The following is a 22,024-nucleotide window of genomic DNA, read 5'->3' as shown; positions in this document are numbered from 1 at the left end:
TGTTCGTTTTGGTCACGCAGCCCTAATTCAGAAACAACATTTCGAACCGAATGCCCTAGTGTCTTGTGTTTTTTTTTACTTCAGCATCATTTCGGAGCCCAAATTTCATCTTTTAGCTCCAAATTGCAGTTTTACTTATTCTTTTGCCATTGTCAAAAAATTTTATTTTTTTTTTTATTTTTTGTTTTTGAATCCGAATTGGGTCGTCCTGCTTAGATGAAGATCACAATATACTAGGATTCTAGTTTTTTCACTACTTTTGGAAAGTTTAATGCGATGGATCTATATAGGAACCTACGGTTTATTTGAACACAGATTATGGATTTTAATAATATTCATTTGCTCCGATCCCCCTCCCTCTGCTTGTGCTTCCTCAAACCAACCTTTACAGAGGCATTATGGTGTTCACTTCAGCCTAAATTAAACTCCCCTGTAACTCCACTTTCTCAAAATGTCGTCATTATTAACTTCGTCCTGAAGTGTGTTGAAGTAAAGAGAAAGAGAGAGAAAAATAATAAAAATTTAATTAGTGTAACTTTTTTTTATTATTTCATATACTAGTATGAACTTTTTCCAGTAAATTAAATTAAAGAAATAAAAATAACTAAAGTTTCAAAATTATTGACTTTCTATCAAATAAATAGCAAAGGGAAAAAAAAATTACTTGAACTTCAATTAAATAGAAGGACATACATCTTACATCCATTGTCCAAGAATTTGAAAACCCCTACTAGGGATGCAAATGGATCCAGGTTGGTGGAGCTCCGCCCCGATCCGCCCCGAATGGGGTGGTAAGTGGGAACAAAAATATAAAAAAATATAACCCGCCCCGAATCCGCCCCGATCCGCCAAGTAAATGGAGCGGGAGGTGGGAGACTCTTTTCTTCTTTCAATCCGCCCCGATCCGTCAAAAATCCGGCTCCCGCCCCGATCCGCCCCGAATGGAGCGGTAAGTGGGAGCCAAAAATAAAATGAAAAGCAACCCGTCCCGAATCCGCCCCGCCCCGATAAGAAATGGAGCAGAAGGTGGGGGAACTCTCCCGCCCCCAGATCCGCCCCGTTTGCATCCCTAACCCCTACTGAGTTTTTGGTATTTCAAAATATAAAAAAAAAAAAAAAACCGTTGATAAAACAAGCTCATGTACATTAACCTTTGGACGGTAGGGCATAAATCTTTATTACTGTTGATGCATGGCATGTTTCTTAACTAAGTGCAGTTTTAGAAGTTAGAAAAATAGTATGTTAATATCAGTACAGTACTTCAAGGCTGCTATTCCGCTTAGTTGGTTTGAACTGGGATCAGATTTTCATGTACACTCCACCTGAAACCTGCTACAGTTTCAGGTGTGGGTTTCGAGCTGAATTTACATCAATGATCCAATCTGGACGCAATCAAAAAAATCTAATTGAACTACAGAAAACATTATTATAGAACCTGAAATAGCAATCTCAAAACACCCATACAATAGAAACAATAGTTAATTTCATACACATCCTTACAAACATAATAAATTACAAATATCTCCCTACAAAGTTCAACTTTCATATATTATCCCTATAATAGTCTTGATATTTTCAAATATATCCTTACTGTTAGAATCCGTTAGAAAAAATTACTTAATTATAGATAAAATAATTAACCATAGTTAGTTAATAAGATGAATTAACCTTTTTATCACTCTTCAATTAACCATTGAAACTTTTGAAAGGATATATTTGTGATGACAAAAATATTATTTCACTTATAAAATAAACTGTATTTTAACGAAAACAAGCCAAAGGAACATATTTAAAAATATTAGGACTTTTGCTGGAATAAAACATGAAATTTGAACTTTATAAAGATATATTTATAATTCACTATATTTGTAGGAACATGTATGAAATTAACCCCTACAAATAAAATGACAACATTGGCTGCAAAATGTGCTACATCTCTGATAGGTTTAGAATCAACAGTATCCTTTTCTACAAATGTCCTACTTTATAGAGATATATTTACAATTCACTATATTTATAGGAACTTGTATGAAATTAAACTCTACGAATAAAATGACAACATTGCTGCAAAATGTGCTACATCTCTGATAGGTTTAGAATCAACAGTAGCTTTTCTGGTCGTGGCTCATGCACTGAGTCCCACTGAATGAATTTCGACGAAATCCAAAGATCAACACAAGAGCAATTAAGTTGAAAGGACTGTGACAATAAATGCACCATTTTCAAGAACAATAATGCAGCCCTCCGAGAGGGGCATGTCCAGATACCCTGGTAACCACACATAATAGAAATATGATACACCGCAAATCTGAATAAGATCCCCAGTGTCAAAATAAGTACCGTGATTAAAGCTGGATCAACAAAATGATTAGGAGGCAAAGCCTTCAAAACAGAAATCTCCTTCACAACAGGAAAATGATTTCAGATTTGATTTCACGCCAGAGTAGTGATTTCAGATTCGATATCTCCCATGAAAGAAAGGAATAAAAGCCTTCAGGCTATCAGGACATTCTTTACTGTGCTGGTGATGATCGAGAACACTGGTAATTAGCCAAAACAAATAGGTAGAATAATGCAGGATCATGCTAAAAGACAAGAAAAGCAAAAACATCCTGTAGCAGGGCAGAGAAACAAAAAACATCCTATAGCTCAATGAAATACTCAACCTCCATATGAAGACTGCAGTGATTGCTTCATTAATTCCACCCAGCTCCATTAAAAGGTCACTGTACGATGCTTACATGCTGCAAACTTGGTGTAATTAAGCCTTTTACTTTTCTTTCCCTTGCTTCAACTTCATTTTGCCGGTCATCGCAGTCTACAAAAGGCTATAGTCTAGGAAAATGCACAAGGCACTGCTGTATGCTGCCCCAGAAATAAGTATAGGTTGGCGACAAGAAGAATGTATTAAAGTAAGAAATACATGCTGCACAATAGCTTTGTGATATCAACAAAATGAGCACTGCATTTCGCAATATGACCTTATTAGTATAATAGTCATGGCTTTAACACTTCATGCCAAATTTTGGCATCGCTTGCAAACACAGAAAGAGCAATGCTAATAACAGGACAGACGCGTCACTTGTCTGGCTTTATCCAGAAAAAAAAAAAAAAACCTTTGCCAGATTTCCTAATTTGGTCAATAAAGTCATGATTAATTCCTTTCAGCAAAAGCCAGAGAGGACAGTTGCTGAAAATATGTTGACCAGTATCAGGAAAGATAAAAAATATTTAAGTTCCAGCCTCAATTTCTAATGCCCGCCACCAACTATACTGGCTACCCTATTGTGTGTAATAACTGCTCATAATAGTACTGACAAATTCCAATAATTCTTAAACCATCGGAAAACAAACATTCAATATTAAATTTGCACAAAGCTCTAAAGAAGTTTAAGAGGATGTATATGGTACCGTGAAACACTAAAAAAGGATTTGGAACAAGGTGAAGAAATTGTCTTTTGATTTAGACACAATGCAGTCACAGTGAAAGATTCAACCAGCATTCAGATTTTGGAATCTAACCTGCATCCGGACCGGTTTTTTTCTGATCCTTTGATAAAAAGATTCATTCTCTTCATAAAAAAGAGGAGGTAGAACCAATAAAGATTTCTTTTTCGATTCATCTATGGTGTATCATAGGGGATTTGCCTTATTTCTTTTTCGATTCATCTCTGGAGTTGAATACCTCATATTCAAATGAATTAAACATTTTGATCTCAAATTGAATTAAAAATTCTTTTATCGACATTTTCTTTAAGAACTTTTAATGTACATTCAATTTGAGATCCAAAATGTTTAATTCATTTGAATCAGAAGATCTAGATCCCATTCCTTTTTTCAAAACACCTTGGGAATCTATCTTCAAAATCAATTTATTTTTCTACTTCTCTAATATTCCTTAAAGGTTATGATGGTTCTAATGCTGATTGCTTTGTTATTATAATTGCATCCGTTTCAAGACCCTATCCAACTAGTCTATGGGTTATGTTCTCTTGGACTGGATTGACACCTGAATATAGAGGAAGCTGACTAGAATATTCTCTATCGCTATTACCAAGTTGGCTGAACCTGTTTGACTGGTATTGAACTAGGTATAACTCAACCAGAGAGCAAATATTAAAAATTACATTTCTCAATATAGTAGATTTCAACGTATTTCATAAACAAGACAACTGAACATTTTCACAGGAACAATTCTCAGACTGGAAGGAGAGAGGTGGAGAGAACAAGAGGACTAATAAGAAATAAAATTAAATCACAAGTAATACAAAGTGCATTTGATCTATATGAACCAGGAATTGCAGGATATCATTAGATTGTATTCAGAATGGCAATTGTCTATAACCTTAATTTTGAGGTGCCGATTACATAGACATTAACCTGAAAACTAAACAAAAGGAGATTACATGCCAAATTAAATTAACTATGGAGAGAGGCTTGAGCAAACAAACAAGAACAATAATGTTCCTGGTCAGGCACATTATTGTTATGGTGGCTCAACAAAGACTGAGAGCATTAACAAAGATTGAGAGCATTTCAACAATCTGAAATGATCAGTCAAAAGTGAAAAACAATTAAACACAAGAAAAATGATGCCTTGTGCAACTTAAGAGGATATCTTAAGCTATACCTAACCCGGCAGAGGATGTAGAGTATGTGATAGCTCTAGTGATATAAATAAGCACAATTCAAGAAGCAGTACAAAACTTAAGATTGAGACGCACTAAAGAAAGAATACTGATATATGCTCTGCAGTCTCAAGACATTATCATAAGCAGAAAAACAAGCTTGGACATTCCAAATTAGGAGTATAGCAGATGCGGAACAAAATGAAAATAAAACCTTTACACCCTGTTTTGGATGTCAAAATAAGATATCCAATAATAACTTATTCGGTATGACGATTTTTTTGTATGATTGACAAGCACGCAGTTTGATTTTTGCTCCCTGAAAGACCTCTACATCCGTAATATGGTAGGATAGCATATTTCACCGGCAAGGAGATTTATCTTATACTAAAAATAATTTGAATGCCAAATATGGTATTCTATTTTAGACATTCGATTCGATCACACTCCTCCTCTACAAACTACTACCAAGTTGTTTGAGTAAATCAACGAGATATGCTAGAAAAGATGTTCATGCATCCAAAAAGGATGATCAATCCGCAATCCTGTTACCTGCACAATTTCGAGAGCTTAGGACAAACAACAAAAATACACATAAAAAAGAACCAAACAAATTTTCAATCAAAACGAGATCTTTTGCAGCATATAAGTAGTAAGCAGTTATGGTATCGCATCATCTAGTCGAGATCTGATGGTTTGGAACAGCAATCCGTGTAGATCAATCGAAAACACAAACTAATCAGGTCAGATCTCGAGAACCAATTACACAAAAAAGCAACAAAAATAATAATCCGAATCAAGGGTTAGGAAGAAGAAGCAGTAGAAGAAGGACCTCCCTTGAGAAGCGGTGGACGATTAAAAAGAAGAAGAAATCGACATGGGATCGCTTCGCCGCCTCCGATTCAGTTGGTGCAAGGCGGGATTCGCTTTTGATCGCAGTAACTTCAAAAAAAAAAAAAAAAAAAAAAAAAAAAAAAAAAAAAAAAAAAAAAAAAAAAAAAAAAAAAAAAAAAAAAAAAAAAAAAAAAAAAAAAAAAAAAAAAAAAAAAAAAAAAAAAAAAAAAAAAAAAAAAAAAAAAAAAAAAAAAAAAAAAAAAAAAAAAAAAAAAAAAAAAAAAAAAAAAAAAAAAAAAAAAAAAAAAAAAAAAAAAAAAAAAAAAAAAAAAAAAAAAAAAAAAAAAAAAAAAAAAAAAAAAAAAAAAAAAAAAAAAAAAAAAAAAAAAAAAAAAAAAAAAAAAAAAAAAAAAAAAAAAAAAAAAAAAAAAAAAAAAAAAAAAAAAAAAAATCAGATCGAAGCGTTCCCGACCTGCACCAAGCGAGTCAGAGGCGGCCGCGACCAAAAACCCTAATAGCCCACCGCCATTAACGCCATCACCACCCACTTCTCACTTCCACACAGGAGGAGGGAGAGAGAGAGAGAGAGAGAGAGAGAGAGAGAGAGAGAGAGAGAGAGAGAGGAAGAAGAGGAATTAGGGTGCGGGGAAGGGAGCGGCTGAGGAGGAGGGCATTTATTGATGCTGCGAAAGAAACGGGAAGAGTAGATGGCGACACGTGGCGGAAGAATCTAGATGCAAAAGCTACGTCTCGAATTGGATCGGATCCGATCAGATCCCACCAGATCAGACCCGGATAATACTCCACTACTCTACTACAACTTTACAAATCATTCATTCTTAGCTCTCATAAAAAATTAATCTCAATTCACACCTCAGTTCCCTAAATTATACCATTTGAATCATTAGGAATTAGAGATATCAAAGTGTTTGAGTCACGGTATGAGTATCTTATTCAGTATATTTTTATAATTTATTTAAAAGCATGATCAAATATTCAAATTGGATATTATATACGATATTTAAGTTATTTTTTCGGATAAGATAAAACATCTATATCCTATCAAATGTTCAAACCGCGTAAGTTAGCTTTTACAACTTAGCAAATAGGGTCTAAAGAGCTTGTCCATACATTTTCCGCTTGTTTGTACAAATGATACTGACCTTTTCTTCTTCGAGGAGTACAATAGAAGAATCATTGCTATTTATTTCGGTCTGCTAGGTGAGCACCGACATTAAAATAAATAGAATTACACAGATATCTCAAAATTCAAAGATAGTGTTGGTCCGAGCGGAGTCCATAATATATATGCCAACCAAGACTAAGCTGCACCACAGAGTTCTATTAATCATGATCCGGTGGTCAAAAGTAGGAGAAGCAGCTGCATCAAAGTGAAGGGGCAAGGAAGAAGATTTGGAGTGGGGACTCCTTTTGCAAAGCTGCCGCATTGCTTGACAATGTACCACTCTTGCCTTTTGACTTTACAAGTAGATACATTTATTCATAGAAAGAAAAGAAGATGGCCTAAACCACCTTCTATCCCCAAAACTAGAAAACTGGAATGCAAATGCAATGATAGGATTAGGTAATCGAAAAGAGTAACCTTTTGTATTAAGGAAACTGTCTCAAAATATGTGTGAATCATCCAAATCTTGCTCTGTAATGATTGATTCATATGATTCTGATCACACCTCCAAAAGTGTTCATGTGCATGGAACGGAGAGTTAAACAGATCGTACAAGTTGTGTCATGCTCCAAAATTTTGTTCTGTTCCGAACTTCCATCGTTAAATTTTTTGCTTGGAATGCGCGTCCAATTAGTTTTATCGCATCAAACCATCTGAAATCCAGCACAAATACAACTGTAACCCAAATTTTTAATGGTAGGTCGATTTAAAAATGCAACATGTGATCTATAAGAGATGAGGTCCCCCTTAGTTTGACTTGTCCATATATGCCGATGTGATTCAATTCCTAGCTAGCTGCATATATTTCTTTAATCCTGGTTCCTAACACCTTGATGGAGCATTTGAGCTGTAATGCTAATAGGGTGAAAACTAAAATGTAAAAATGAACATTGTATTAAAAAAAGGTGAGTTTGAAAAAGTAAAACAATGTAACAAAAGGGCTTCAGCACAAACTTTGTGAAAGCGCAACCTCTAGGAATGATCATGATAGAACCCAGCCTAAAGCACACACCAACAATATAACATATGGATACAAAATATTCAATTCTTTTATTAGTGCTTTGCATGTGCAATTTGAAGAAAAAGGAGTATTGTCCAAGGAGGCACTGACACAAATTGACAACTAAAGCAAATAATTAATTGGATGAAGAAAGGAAGATATCCTCAAATCCATCCATCCATGGTGGGAATCAGAACAAGAATCAGAATGAGCATAAGAGAGTCAACACTTGGTTGCCTTAAATGGCATTCTCTGGCCTCTCTCTCTCTCTCTCTCTCTCTCTCTCTCTCTCTCTCTCTCTCTCTCTCTTTCTCACCCTTCTTTAATCTTTAAGAAGGCTTATTAAACAAGCAAGAACAGATATTCCAAGCTTACTCTTGAAGTAAGAAAGGAGCAGCCAAAAGTGGACCATCTGCCTCCAAAACATGCTAGGCTTGCCAAATGTAGACTACCTTTTTTTAGTACTTTGAAGCATCTCAGAAGCCAGAAAAGAGAGCATAAAAGAATACCATCTTAGGCTTTCTTAAAAGAAACCCTGCAGTAACTCCCAATTTTGGTCCATTCTAGCTAGCACATTACATCCAAATTAAGGTTGGTTCTTCCAGGAAAATAAGAACTAAGATTTGAGCAGCATCAGCATGCATTCACATGCAGCACCTCACAAACATTCTTAAAGCCTGCAGGCTACCTCCCATAGCTCTGATTTCAAGGGTACAGTCGGGCTTGAACCCAAGACCTATTGATTTCCAGCAATGGGTATCAATCAGCAACCCCAGCACCTCCCAAAGAAATAATTAGAAAAATAAAAGCGTAGTATTTAATCATTTTCCTTCAAAAGATGCTTCCACATAATGATTTCTAGAAGAGAATACTAAGTGGAGATGTGAGAACCCAGATAATCCTCCATATAAGATATAATAAAACTAAAACTCTTAGCTGTAGCTAGGGCCAAGAGCTTAAGAGAGTTAAGTATATTAGGACTAGAGTAGTCCTAAAATGGATAACCTCCTGAAAAGTGAGGCATCACAGTTGGTATCAGAGCCAGTTACCAGCCGGAATTGTGAGATAAGTTTCTGTTGAGCCAAAATTATACAGCGGGGAGAGCGAGACGAGGACGTTAGGGCTTAAAGGGGGCAAAATGTGAGAGTTCAAGTAGTCCTATATATAAGATATAATAGGACCAAAACTCTTAATCCAATTATAGCATTTTGAGCGGTGGCTAGGGCCAACAGATTAAGTGCATGGGAGGCTTCAATACATACACAAGCACAACTTCTTGGAGCTCACTTGCAAGTTGCAACACCATAAATTTCATGGCATCAGGAAGATTCCCAGGATTCTCGGTTTGCTGCTCTGAAGGTGGGGGTGATCTTCATTATAGTGCTTTATTACCTTTACTGCGAGCGCTTAAAAAATACATCTTTTGTCGCAACGGAACAGCTAATGCAGCAATAAACAATAAATTCCATCGTATATAACACCACTGTCATGAACTATAATGTTGTGCTCAATGATTCTTCCTATAGTTAGTGCTTGTTGCGCTGTTTCACCGAAAGAGAGTGACCTGGATCCAATGCGCAATTGATGTGATTTGCCTAAAAAATCAGCCTAACTATTCTGGCTTCAGCCTAGCTTAATTCTCCATACTACATAGTTGATTAGGCTTTTAATCATCTTACGACTCAATTGGATTGGATGATTGATACAAATCCTACGCCACAAATTAATTCTTGAGGATGTGCAAAAATATCCCTAGATTTCATGATGCAAACTGGAAGAACATCAAAATTGTTTTTCAAAAAACTTTAAAAGAGGAGCTGCTAGTAACTGTGTGCAAAATTGCAGAAATGTGTTACTTGCAGCAGATCAAAAACAGCCCAACCATCTATTTGTAGGTTAAATGTTTTTGCCAGTGCAGGAAGAGGAACAACTAAGTTCGAATAGTGTTCGATTGCAAAAATTTGTACATGTATTGAGCTAAATAACACTTTTCTTAATAGAAAGACTATTCTGAAACTAAATGAACACATAACAGAGTAGCACTGGAAAACCCCTGAAGCTGCAATACCAGAACAAATCAAGATGTCGTAAATATAAATTTTATATATATATATATATATACGTATAGTTTTATTATATATATATTATATATATATATCACTTTTTTCTGAAAGGGAGCTTTATAATAATATATGTTACAACAGGTATTCCCATTTTCTTCCTGTGATCCGGTTTGTCATCTTCAACTTTGCCTAAAAGTGTAAATTATATGACAACAGCGTAATTCATCTACAACTAACACGCCTGCCACTCAAAAATATAAGAATCTTAATTACAACGATCATCGTCGATACAGTGCAATGCTTGCCCCCGCGGGCATGCATTGCCTAAATATTAAAACATAGAGAATGTAAGCATAAACCACAGAACAAAGCAAATAAAACAGTTTTATGCAAATAATATATTCTTGTATACCAACACCAAGTCACAAACAAGACACGGCCTCCACTACAGAGGGTATGATACTTGGGAAGTGCAAACACTTTCTTACGCATTACTTCATTAAACTTGAGAATGAGAATAGCAATCACTATCCACATATACTATGCAGCGAGGACTATAATTACGATGAGCAATACAACCCCAAAAATCACCAGCAGCAAACACACCTGTAACAGTAAATAAATTTAAAAAACAAACAGTTTATCAAACAATAATAGCATTGACGGAAACAGATACACGCAGAAAAGGAAATGCCCAGCTAACATACCAGAGATGAATTTGACTTTTGAGTTTTGGCTGCCTTTGATAGCTGGGTTTTCGCCTGCGCGGTTGCTGCAACAGAGCTCTCGATATGGGAGTCAATGTCATCTACAAGGAAAATACTTCACATATTAGACAAAGACAACAGATGCACAGCAAAAGAAGTGGAACTGGCTATGAATTACCAATCATAGCTCCTTGATCATGGACAAGGACTGCAAGGTCCTTAAAGATTTCATTGACCTCGCCGATCTGCTGCTGAATCTCTTGTATGCCCTGCTCTCTCTCCTCAATGATGGCCTCATTGAAGACAATCTCATTATCCAAAAAAAGCACCTCTTGTCTGTACCAGTAAAGTAAACACAGAAAAAAAAGAATTTGGCGTAAGTTACGTAAGCAAGATGCATGCCCAAAAAATGCCTAATGATGGATCTTAATGTACTTGACTGCAGAAGTATACGTCATTAGGGGTGAGCACTATTTGGTTCAAACTGAATTACCAAACTGAGCCGCCCCAATTTTTTGGTTGGTTCGGTTCAATTATGTAAGCATTTCGGTTTGGTTTGGTTATGAAAATTGAAAACCGGGAAAAACTGAAACAAACCGATTTAACTGAATATTTGACAATTTCATACATATTAGTCTTAATTTTTTAAAAAATATACATTGGCCTTCGAAAATAAACAAATAATTAGAGACTTTAAACACTATTATCTTCAAATTAAAGATTGTAATATAGAACTAATCATGCTTAAAGCCTATTTTTAGTACTTCAACAAGTTTTTAACCCAAATAAAAATATTCTATTGAAACCGAGTTAACCGATCTGAACCAACCGAATTATTTTGGTTCAGTATAGTTTGGTCGTGTTAGTGATTCGGTGCAATTCATTTTTGATAAAAACAGCAAAAACCGAACCGAACCGACCGATGCTCACCCCTAAACGTCATCCACATAATAGAACAGAAGCTTTCCCCAAAATAAATATCTCTTTAATGGACATCAAATTTCAAGAAGGGTGCAAAAGTTTTAATTATATGATTCAAAGGAAATCAAGCACCAGCTTATCATTTGCAAAGAAGTCAGACAGACAGTGCACTAAAAACTGCTAAGGCTTTAAGGCATGACAGATAAATAAGCACTTCCGGAAAAAAAAACGAAATTAAGCTTTGTAGCCTTGAACGTCAAAGTAAAATCTGACTGTTGCATAAGGACTTGCGAGGTTCCCAAGAAGAATATATAGAAAACAAAAGCATGAGAAAGCTAAGAAAAACAATCAGACCTTTTAACTAACTCACTATAAGTAACTGCATAATTTACAGCAAAAAATAAAAGACAGGCATCTGACTCACCTTCTAGATTCTAGAAGCATTGCTTGTTGCTCACTGGACTTGTCTGATGTCTTGCCTGACTCGCTTGGATTATAGCTGCACGAAAATAACAACTCAAAGCGTTATGTTTCAGCTATTAACTTTCATATACTCATACATGCAACCATAGATGTACAATTAGTAGAAGGTATGCAATTTTAAGCATTAGCAGCAACAAACATGCACAATACTGAAAAATCTCCACTAAAACTGTAATAAGCATTAGTCACCCATTTGTCCAACCATTTTTAGGAAAAAGAAGAGTTATGCCATTTATCTTTAGTACAGATGAACATGTAAAGAGGCAAGAATGTCGCAGGATGCAAACACAAGAATGAAGAAGGTGAAGACAGTGCATTGCAGAACTTGTTGGGGAAAGCATAAGCCATAAAGTTCAAGAAGAATTTTTTTTTTTTTAAACGAAGATTGAATCCCCTCTATTTGCACAATGATCATGAAATCCAGGGAACAAGCCATGAAAGAGAGTACTTCCACTTATGTCAGAGAGATAGAAATAGATTTAATTAGATGCCAGCATAGACTAGAATAAACATGTGAACAGCTAATTCCAACTAAATCTAAGAGATAAGCTGGCTTCATAAGAACACTGGAATTAACAGTGCAAATCAATAAATCACCTTGGAGGAAGAGCTGCTTGAGAAACAAAAGGGGCATATGCGGTTTCTCTCTCTACAGCAAGCCTCTGAGCTTTCTGGAACTCTTTCATAACTGATTGGAAATCCTTCGCAAGCTTTGCATCAGCTATCTTTTTGCTTGCCTGCAATTACAAACTCACCTTAAGGCACAAGGAAAGGATAAGTACTCAACGAGATTAACAAAGTCCCTAATGTATATCAATAGATCAGTTGAATGTAATAAGTGGGATTTATATGTTGATCAGTTGACTATCCCAGTCTACAGCCTTCAGGATGTTCAACTGAATTCCAGCTTTTACATCTCAAAGCAGTCACTATACCATCCTACTATCCAAATTCATTAAACCTAAACCCTACTGTTATCATTCAAAAAGAAAGAAATCCACCAAAATCAACAAACTCATCAATGTCCAGAACAACCATCACAACTGTACAGAACTACATCAAGAACCAATTTTAATTGGGGAGATTTTGATCTGTGAAAGGAAAATTTTGAGCATAAATCTTTAATGATTTTTAAGGACAACGAAAAATTTCTTACAAGGTTCTTATAGAAATGTTATCGGTCGAATTAATTTTTGTCAGACAATCTTATTGAATCTTGAATATGCACGACTTTATCAGTTTAATTATGATTTCACCATACACAAAAAAAAAAGAAAAAGAAAAAGAAAACTATTATTGTTCTTGACTAGCAGCTAAAGTTCTCAAAATTCATGCTCAAATATTATGTGAACAACAAATTTCCACAACCCTGATCATTACATATTATGATCCTATATTCTTTACAAAAGTCTTATTAGAAAAACCCTGTAAATTGTCCTTCATCACTATTTTAGTCGCTTAAGTACCTTCTATTTAATCCTTAATGATGCATACACTTATTTCAGTCTCAATCACTTCTAGCATCATAAGTCCCCTATATAATATTTAGTGTTATCGGTGACCTTATACACTTTCCCTGGAAAAATATAGGAAAAACGAGCAATTAATTCTCATTCCAACACCAGAGATTGCTAACTTGATTCCAAACATCGATTGCTCAGGCATCAACAAAATGTTCTCACCGATAAACAAAATGTATTGGAAACTGAATTATTTATAACAAGAACCATAACATAAGGAAAATAGTTCATAACACACATGTACTTGTAGTTCAAGTCATTGTCATTAAAACAAGTAGCTTAAAGTAAATTGGGAGCAGCACTTACACTGACTTCAGATCGGTGATCTGCTTCACTAGCTTGTCTAAGTTTATCTGAAGTATCTTTTATCAGTTGTGTGATATGTGCCCTTGTCTTGTGCCTGCCCACAAAATAAGTTGAAGCTATAGATCAACAAATCCACACTATAAGCAACGTGGTAAAATCTACAATAAATTACACTTGAGGTTCACAAACTTGATATAAAATTCACATAGATAAAATGCAGCGTTTGGTATCAACATAATTGGACGGCACAATATTTAGCTAGATGGCATAAGCACAATAATAAAAGAAAAAAAAGTTCCTAGAATCTTCAAGAAACCAATGTTTAGTATGACTGTCCAATATGTTTGTGGTTTTTCTAGCAAGCAGATAAGTACATAAGTGAATTAACAGCATCACAGAGAAAAGGGTAGAACACGTAGGTCCTTCATAACTTGGAAAAACAAACCACATTGGAAAGTGAATAGTTAAATTCGGCATGCCTACAAAGAAGCTTGGACAAGAGTCTTACAGTTATAAATAAGATACCACCATATTCAATTGTACAAAAATTCAAGAAGCTAATCGTAAGGAAAAACGGATATAAAACAAAGTTGAACACTCTAGGACAAGTAATTCTAAAGCTCTTAAGGCAGTACAAGGGTGTGAAGGTTGTTTTCCTGCAAGAGTACATAGTATAGCAAGAAACTGCAAAAGAACCGCTTCATGAATCGCATGTCCATAGTTTGATCAATATTTTAGCTATGAGCATAGTTCGCGAATTGCATGTCCGTAGGACTGTTAAAAGTGACGACCAAAGTTTAAACAATATTTTAGCCATGAACATCAAATGCACACTCAGATACTTGAACAATTAAGTTATGTGCTTCAAAATTGTGAACTAAAAAAAGTTCCTATTTGGCCTAAGTTCTGATTTTCTTCCAGCTGCAGCCACCTCTAATAGGCGTTCGGCCGGTGAACAAAAGACTGGAGCGTCAGCCAATGCAGGAAGCTAAAGATGAGATCCTAGCAGAAGCTGCTTCTACAGCAAAGAGATATTAGAGCAAAGAGATGATAGGGGGCACTTCGACGAAAAAGCGGCCGACACTTATACTGATCGCATTCATCAAACAGCACGACACCGTACAGTAGTGCCAAAAGGCCGTATAACCTTCCTCGCGAGAAAGGAGAATGAAGGAAAAGGATGCGCTCAAATGCTATTGAAAGCGCCGGCTTTTCACTAGTGGCAACTTTACAAATCCCTTCCCCCTGTTACATGCACTCTGAGATTCTTGTGAATCCCGACTCCCCCAAAACAGACCTCGAGGCATACTAAATGCTCGAAAACTCAAAAAGTACGCACCCACCCTATCTCACCTGTCTTTCGCACCGGCTCATAAATAAGTACAATTCAATCCGACAGCAAACATCAGCCGATCCACAAATCGTCAAATAATATATCTAATCGGCACAAAAGTACGGTTGGAACTACTTGACAAGGCAACACCTTGCCATGGCCCAGGAGAGGCGCATTCGCCAAGCACAATGAGCCAGGGGATTCTAGGGCTTGTGAGCCTAAGAATTCAGAATCTGGTTTCACAGGATTAGGCAAAACCTAAGTGTTCGGATTCATTATGTTCGTCTGCAGGACGAAAGGGCAGAAGACCTAGATTACTCTTTCGGCAAAGAAGCTATTGTTCTTGCTTAAATTTTCCTTCATTGTAATTTATGTTTAGGTGGCAATTCCGAAAGATCGATTAAGCGAAGCGATTGCTGGGGCGAGAGGAGGACGAGAAGAAGAAGAAGAAGAAGAAGAAAAGGAAGGACTTACAGCCTGTCGCGGAGATCGGGGGTGTCCTTGGGGGTGCCGAGGGTGTTGACGAGGCGCTGGAAGGTGGCGACGGCGGTGTTGATCTGGAAGACCCCCGACGCCACCGCCTGCGAGGATTCCTTGCCCTTCCTCCCGTCGATTCGCACCGCCCGCCCCGCCTCCAGATCCTCGAAACTCATCCTTACTTACCCTCTTCCTTTTCTCCCTCTCCCTCTCCCTCTCCCTCTCTCTCACCCCACAAGAACAAGACGAAGACGAAGACGAAGACGAAGAAGCGGCGAGAGAGAGACAGAGGGTAGGGGAGAGGGAGAATAGATCCCTTGTTCGATCGATCGGTCGATTTTGATTCCGGTAATTACGGGGGGAATGTGTTTTTCTTTTTTTTTTTGTTTCCCCCTTTTGAGAGAGGAATGGAACCGGCAACAAATTTGGATTTGGAGGAAGGAAGACGGGAGGGGGGAACAGAAAGGACGGACGGGGTCCGGGTTGGAGCCCTTCCCGAAGTAATCGGCGGAACCTTCCGCTGTTCCGCACCAGCACCCGCGCATTCTCACGGTCCACAAAGCGTGGCGTGCTGAATAGGACACACGGAGCCTCTCTCTCCTCCTCCTCCTCCTCCTCCTCCTATGAGCTGCGGTGGACCCCACGTCCCGGCCCCGTCCAATAATTTTAATCTATTTTTTATTTAATCTTATAATAATAATATAATCGAATTAAATTTCGCCGAGCCACCGAGGGAGGACGCTGTGCCACCTCGCTGCTTGCCTGGAATCTTCGTTTTAGACCTGGCCGACCAATCAACGAAAAAAACAAAAGGAGTGTATCAAATACGAGGAAATTGCTCTACGGGTACACCTATGTGTAGATGTCAATTTTTTATAAAAAAATTTTGTTTTTATATAATATATATATATATTTTTTTTTTGAAATATGGTATAAATCTTTCACTTTCCCTTACAATATTTACAAATATTCAAAAAAATTATAGTATAAATAAATAAAAAAAAGCTAATGCAATAAATAAAGAAGTGATGGTCATTGGATGAAAAGACATCTGGTACTTTAATATTACATTTCTCATATTTTCTCTCCAACTCCAAAATGTATTAAATCTTAGCAAAATATATACTCCATTAACTCCAAAATAAATTAAATATTAGCGGAATATGTACTTCATTTTGAGGTGTATCAATAGTATTGGCCAACTTTTATCTTATTAATTACTTATCACAAATATATAATTTTTTAAAATTTACTAGCCCAATCATCCAAAAAAATGATCCAATAGAACTACATTTAACGACACCTAGTGCATATATATCCTCGTATTTTTGCTCAATGAATAATTTTGCTAGTAACGTATAAAATTTATCTGAACAATTGGTCATTCTGATTCTAATTAAGCTATTCAATATTTCAAAATTTTAATTTTAATATATAATTTTTTAATTTGCTTAATTCAAGTGATTTAATGGCTCTTTATATGTAAAGTTTAAATTTACCGCATATTTTAATAAATTTATAGTTACATAAATTATATGAAAGATACTAACCGAACTTGTAATGTAAAAATAAATAAAGCATTCAAATTTTAAAATTAAAGAGTCGCTTATTAGCTCAAATTAAATTAAATATTCAAAAAAGTCAGTAAGTAAAATTAAAATTTTTAAATGGTAGACAGTTAACTTCCGATAGATGATAGTGGAGATAAATTTTAAAATTTTTATCGATATTTTTTTTTGGAAAGGAATTAGAATAAAATTTGACTTAGGAGACTTTGATGGGAGAGCGACATATATATATATATATATTATATCAATGATTAACCCATTCGTTTTGGCAGAGACGGAGCCATGTGGTGGGGTTGTTCTCCACAAATTCCGATATTATTCGCCCTGCGATTCAATGATGCGGATCCACTTGGCCCACTCTCGTGCGGCGTCCAGTTTCAGTGCATCGTCTGCTTGCTCCGCTCCTCCTCCTATTAATTCTGCTCCATTTCATTTCCCACGCACAGCATCAATCACCATTCCTCACCCCTCGGAGATTCCTCCCCCCCGCCTCGGAACTCTCCGAGTGTGCCCACAGCCCAACCCAACCAAAAAATAAAAAAAGAAAGAAAAGATTCCATGAAGCCTCTGCGCCTGCTCCTTCCCGAAGCAGCTGCAGCTGCGCCAGCAGCGGCGGGAAGAGGATGGGGATGGATACGATCCGTGGGCAGGGAAAGGATCGCTGCTGCTGCTGCTGCTTCATCTTCTTCATCTTCATCTCCTTCGATGATGATGAGGGGGAGGAGGAAGACGACGACGACGACGACGACGCCGCGGCTCCCGTTTCTCCGGCCGATCAACTGCTCCTCAGTCTCCTCCTCCACGCGCGCTCCTCCGTCGATGGCCGAGCCCTCAAAGCTCCGGCCGGAGTTCGTCGCCAGGCCTCCCGTCGATGCGAGAAGCGACGCGAGAAGCCTCGAGGAGAGAGTCGAAAAGGCAGATGATCGACAAAGCCTTCGCCTCTTTCTTTCTTTCTCTTCTTCCCCCCGCCTCCTCTCTCTCTCTCTCTCTCTCTCTCTCTCTCTCTCTCTTCGTTTCTGAGGATTGAAAGGTGCATGCGCAGGTGATCTACGCAGGCCGCTTCATGACGTTCCTCGGTGTATTCGGCTCTCTCATGGGATCCATACTCTGCTTCCTCAAGGTTCGTACGACCTCTGCTCTTCAAAACATTCTTCTCCGTCTTTCTTCGCGTCGATTATAAATACTTAAAACTACAGCCCATCATGGTAATAGTAATGGATAAGCAAGCTCTTTTGATAATTCTACTATTGTTTTTTTTTTATTATTATTAAACAGGGTTAAACCCTATTTTAAAAGAAGGTACACGGGCTTAAGATAGAGCCCCCCAAAAAAAAATCGAACCAACCACAAGTTTCTTCAAGGAAGAACCACGCTACAAGAGGGTAGTGCGCTACCTCTTTCTCAAAAAAAAGGGAAGAACCACGCTCCCAAAATACATAGTAACCCAACATGAACATGAATGAATAGACACAGTTAGCTAGCTAGTGCCAGCTCCCATTGGTTAGCAGTCCAGCGAATTCTTCGTCCCAGCTTGTCGCTTTCTTCAAATCGATTGTCAAATATTCTCCTTTTTCTCTCCTTCCACAACTCCCAACACCCCGCCGCAAAGCAGAGATCGAAAAGTTTTTTCCTTGCCCCTGTCAACAACCCTCTCCATTGACACCATCTAGCCGGTAACGAAGGGTGCAGAGTTTGATGAGGTACCGCAGCTGCAGAACCTGGGACGAAGAGTGTGCTCCGACATGATCTCCAATTTTCTGAAATGGCTTATTTTAAGTGATGATCTATGAATGCCTTCGCTGATTCTGCTAGTACTTACTGTTATGTAAAGCTTAACAGAGAGATAGGAATGTGAGGATTTAATGGCATGTTATAGATGCGAGCGTTGTCTGAGTCTCAGTATGCCTTACCGCTTGTTGCTCGATATATCCCGCCTGAGTTGGTTCTAATTGCCTGTTCTTTCTTGTTATTTGCTTCTTCTTCTTCTTCTTCTTCTTCTTCTTCTTCTTCTTTTTGAATCCTAGCAATTGGTGTCTTCAGTAATCAAGATATGCAGCCGCTTGGCAATACATCTGACACCTAGCAATTGGTGCAGGGTTGTGGATATGTGATCAACTCCTTCACAGAGGACTTCATGAGTAGTGGAAAACTGATTTTGATGCTAGTGGAAGCCGTTGGTAAGACCAATCAAATGCGACAAACTATTATGTTACATGAATAGAAGTGTACTTGGCCGTGGTAATCGTAAGATACTATCTATGATTAAAAGAATCTTTTATTGCCGAATCAGTTAAACTGTTAAACTGCTTAAAGCATTTCGTGCATAGCAAAGGGAATAAGGCGACATATATTAATGGGATTGATATTCATTTAGCAAGCTTGATCAGCTGGCCCCGAGAGACAAGGAATAATAGCTAAATTGGAAATAGATATAGTTCTTTGTTCACTAGGCTATTCCCATGTCCAGAGGACCTTCTATGGGAGTTGATCCTAGGTTGCACGAGTCTAAATTGCAACACTTGCCTAACATTTGGCATTATAGCTCAGATCTAAGTCTCCTTATTGTCTAGTAATGTTTTCCCTCGGGAAGATGAAAAAAATTAATTACTTGTTTTTGCTAAAATTAAATACTTATTTTTGCTTCCTTCTCATCATCCAGTTTTTTTTTCTACGTATTATACTTAGGGAAGAAGGCTTCCATGATGCGAGATGGAGACATGCATGGAATATAATAGATTTCTTATTTCTTGAATGGATCTAGTATTCTAGTTTCTTCCGAGTCACAAAATGATATTATTTGGTTGATTTAGGGAATACGAGCCGCTTTTATCTCTTGCTGGTTTCACATCCGGATAGGGAGATATTATTGTTTCCATTATCGAGTAATGATGACTTGTCAGGCAGGGAGTGGGTTGGCATAAAAATAGCGGTTTTCTATTATGTTTGTACAAATTTTAAAGGTAGAGAAGGAAAGTTCGGCAAATCTGAAAAAGTAATAGTTGCCCCTAGAAATCCTATTAGATTGTCGTGATTCTCGTGATCTGCATGTGTATGGCACAAATTCGTTCCTCTTTTATTTACCCTCTCAGCTAGGGGTAAATCAACATTCTTACAACGACATGATACATTCATTTAACGACATGGTTGAAGGTATATATCATCTTTTATATTCAGAATGTATAGTCTGTATACAACATAAATGTTTGAAGTTTGAACCGTAAGAATGTTTACAAATTCTTCAAAGAAATGCAGTTATTTCTGCATGAGTGACAAAGCTAATCATCATTTTGTTTCACTTGCAGACATTTATCTCATAGGAACTGTAATGCTTGTCTTTGGTATGGGTCTCTATGAGCTCTTCATCAGCAACCTCGACGTAGCAAAAACATCTGTTCAGAGGTCAAACCTCCTTGGCTTGTTCCGGCTTCGGGTATGTTCCTACTTTGTCATCAAACATCTTATATACAAACACTAATCATATTTGATTTGCATTAAATCTGTGCACTTGCTTTTATGCTGGTAGGAACGACCAAATTGGTTAAAAATAGAGTCCGTGAACGAGTTGAAGACAAAGGTGGGTCATGTCATAGTCACGGTTTTATTGGTCGGCCTCTTTGAGAAGAGCAAGAAGGTGACAATCTCTACGCCTCTCGACCTCTTCTGCTTTGCTGCTTCTATTCTCCTGTCATCTGGTTGCCTTTATCTTCTGTCGAGGCTTCACACCTAGAAAGGAGGAAAAGATAGCTGAAATAGCTATTTAGTATAGATAGTAATTTAGTATAGATCCCTGCTACTAAATTATGTAAACTAATGTAAATTTGCATGGCAAAACCAACAAAACAGTGAAGCTATTTAGAATCCTGCAGCTGTAAAAACTGTCGGATATATGTCTTTTCCAATGTGCTGTAGAGAAGCGAAAAGAGCACCAACCTAGGGTTTCTACTGAAATATGTATACAAGATACAAAGAGTCGTGTGCTAGTTGTGTGATGACTAGACACCAATATATGTTAAACCCCAATATATGATATACTGATATATAATACATATAGTACGCTAACATGCCCCTGTAATCTGAGCATCTTTGGATGGATGTGAATATTGGTATGTAGGATGGTAAAACGAGAAACAGACGAGGACCTAGTAAAGATGTCGGCGAGTTGCTTGCCAAAAGAAATATGAAAGAAGCACATACTTGTAGACGGAACCTTCTCTCGCAAAAAATGATGATCAAGCTCAATATTTTTCGTGGGCACATGTGAAACAGTATTCGCAGCAAGATAAATAGTGCTGAGTTATTACAATAATGTAGATCGGTTGCCATAAAGAAACACAAAGATCACGAAGAAGCCGACTAATCCAAATAGTCTCACCGAGGATGAAGGCAACAGAACGATATTCCACTTTAGAGTCGGCTCTAGAGTTGGTGGGCTATTTCTTTGCTCACCAGGGGATAAGATTAGGCCAAAAAAAGATACAAAATCCAAATGTAGAACATCGTGTATTTGGACAACCTGCCCAATTTGCACTAGGATAAGCCACAAGGGAAGGAGTGGGGCAGCAAGCGAAATGAAGACCAGAAGATAATGTTCCTCAAACTTAGCAAAGAATGCGTTTTGCTGCTGGCATATGTGGCTCTCTAGGGGCATGCAAATACTGAGCAGCCAAATTAACAGCACAGGACATATTTGGTCTAGTAAAGGTAAAATGTTGCATTGTACCGTCCAGCTAACGATAAATATAAGGATCTGCAGGTAACCGGCCTTCATGAGAAGAGGAGCTGAATGGTGGGTGAGAGAGAAGTGGGAACAGGTTTGCTGAAAAAGAGGCTATGACACTTTAGTAATTATTGTGCATACTGCTGCTGGGTCAAATGATTAGTCTTATTTGTCTTGGAAAACAATAAGAGAAGGAATGCGATTAATTAAAAACACAACACTTTTAATTGCGCCAACCCAGAAAGGAACAAATATGCATGATTCTCTTCTTCAGGTTTGTG

At 37.3% G+C, this 22,024-nt stretch overlaps 2 protein-coding genes and 1 long non-coding RNA gene across 3 annotated transcripts; 1 reads left to right on the top strand and 2 right to left on the bottom strand.

Annotated features, from left to right (window-relative positions):
* LOC109727296 lies at nt 1,826-3,569 on the bottom strand. The gene is made up of 2 exons (XR_002220750.1): nt 2,667-3,569; nt 1,826-2,540 (listed from the first exon to the last, which is right to left on the bottom strand). It is a non-coding gene; the product is annotated as an uncharacterized LOC109727296 (long non-coding RNA).
* Nucleotides 9,937-15,866, bottom strand: LOC109727640 (syntaxin-22-like). The gene is made up of 7 exons (XM_020257800.1): nt 15,456-15,866; nt 13,649-13,742; nt 12,420-12,559; nt 11,764-11,838; nt 10,597-10,754; nt 10,419-10,519; nt 9,937-10,317 (listed from the first exon to the last, which is right to left on the bottom strand). The coding sequence occupies exons 1-7, from the start codon at nt 15,632-15,634 to the stop codon at nt 10,252-10,254; spliced, it is 813 nt and encodes a 270-aa protein (XP_020113389.1). The 5' UTR covers nt 15,635-15,866; the 3' UTR covers nt 9,937-10,251.
* Nucleotides 17,458-21,232, top strand: LOC109727213 (UPF0114 protein in repA1-repA2 intergenic region-like). Its single transcript, XM_020257216.1, has 5 exons — nt 17,458-17,941; nt 18,069-18,146; nt 19,122-19,203; nt 20,329-20,456; nt 20,550-21,232. The coding sequence occupies exons 1-5, from the start codon at nt 17,585-17,587 to the stop codon at nt 20,751-20,753; spliced, it is 849 nt and encodes a 282-aa protein (XP_020112805.1). The 5' UTR covers nt 17,458-17,584; the 3' UTR covers nt 20,754-21,232.

The sequence above is a fragment of the Ananas comosus genome, linkage group 22 (genome assembly GCF_001540865.1).
Source record: "Ananas comosus cultivar F153 linkage group 22, ASM154086v1, whole genome shotgun sequence".
Classification (NCBI taxonomy): domain Eukaryota; kingdom Viridiplantae; phylum Streptophyta; class Magnoliopsida; order Poales; family Bromeliaceae; genus Ananas; species Ananas comosus.
Note: the sequence above shows the minus strand (reverse complement) of the source record. Positions and strands in the feature narration are given on the sequence as shown.

Bases quoted from the DNA above. Each gene is read 5' to 3' on its own strand.
- LOC109727640 (XM_020257800.1), bottom strand. From the start codon at position 15,634: ATGAGTTTCGAGGATCTGGAGGCGGGGCGGGCGGTGCGAATCGACGGG. The intron at 11,839-12,419 runs GTGATTTATTGA...ATTTTCGTGCAG, and splicing joins CAAGCAGCTCTTCCTCCAAG to CTATAATCCAAGCGAGTCAG. The intron at 10,520-10,596 runs GTAATTCATAGC...TTTTCCTTGTAG, and splicing joins TGATCAAGGAGCTATGATTG to ATGACATTGACTCCCATATC.
- LOC109727213 (XM_020257216.1), top strand. From the start codon at position 17,585: ATGAAGCCTCTGCGCCTGCTCCTTCCCGAAGCAGCTGCAGCTGCGCCA. The intron at 17,942-18,068 runs GCAGATGATCGA...GTGCATGCGCAG, and splicing joins TCGAGGAGAGAGTCGAAAAG to GTGATCTACGCAGGCCGCTT. The intron at 19,204-20,328 runs GTAAGACCAATC...TTTCACTTGCAG, and splicing joins GATGCTAGTGGAAGCCGTTG to ACATTTATCTCATAGGAACT.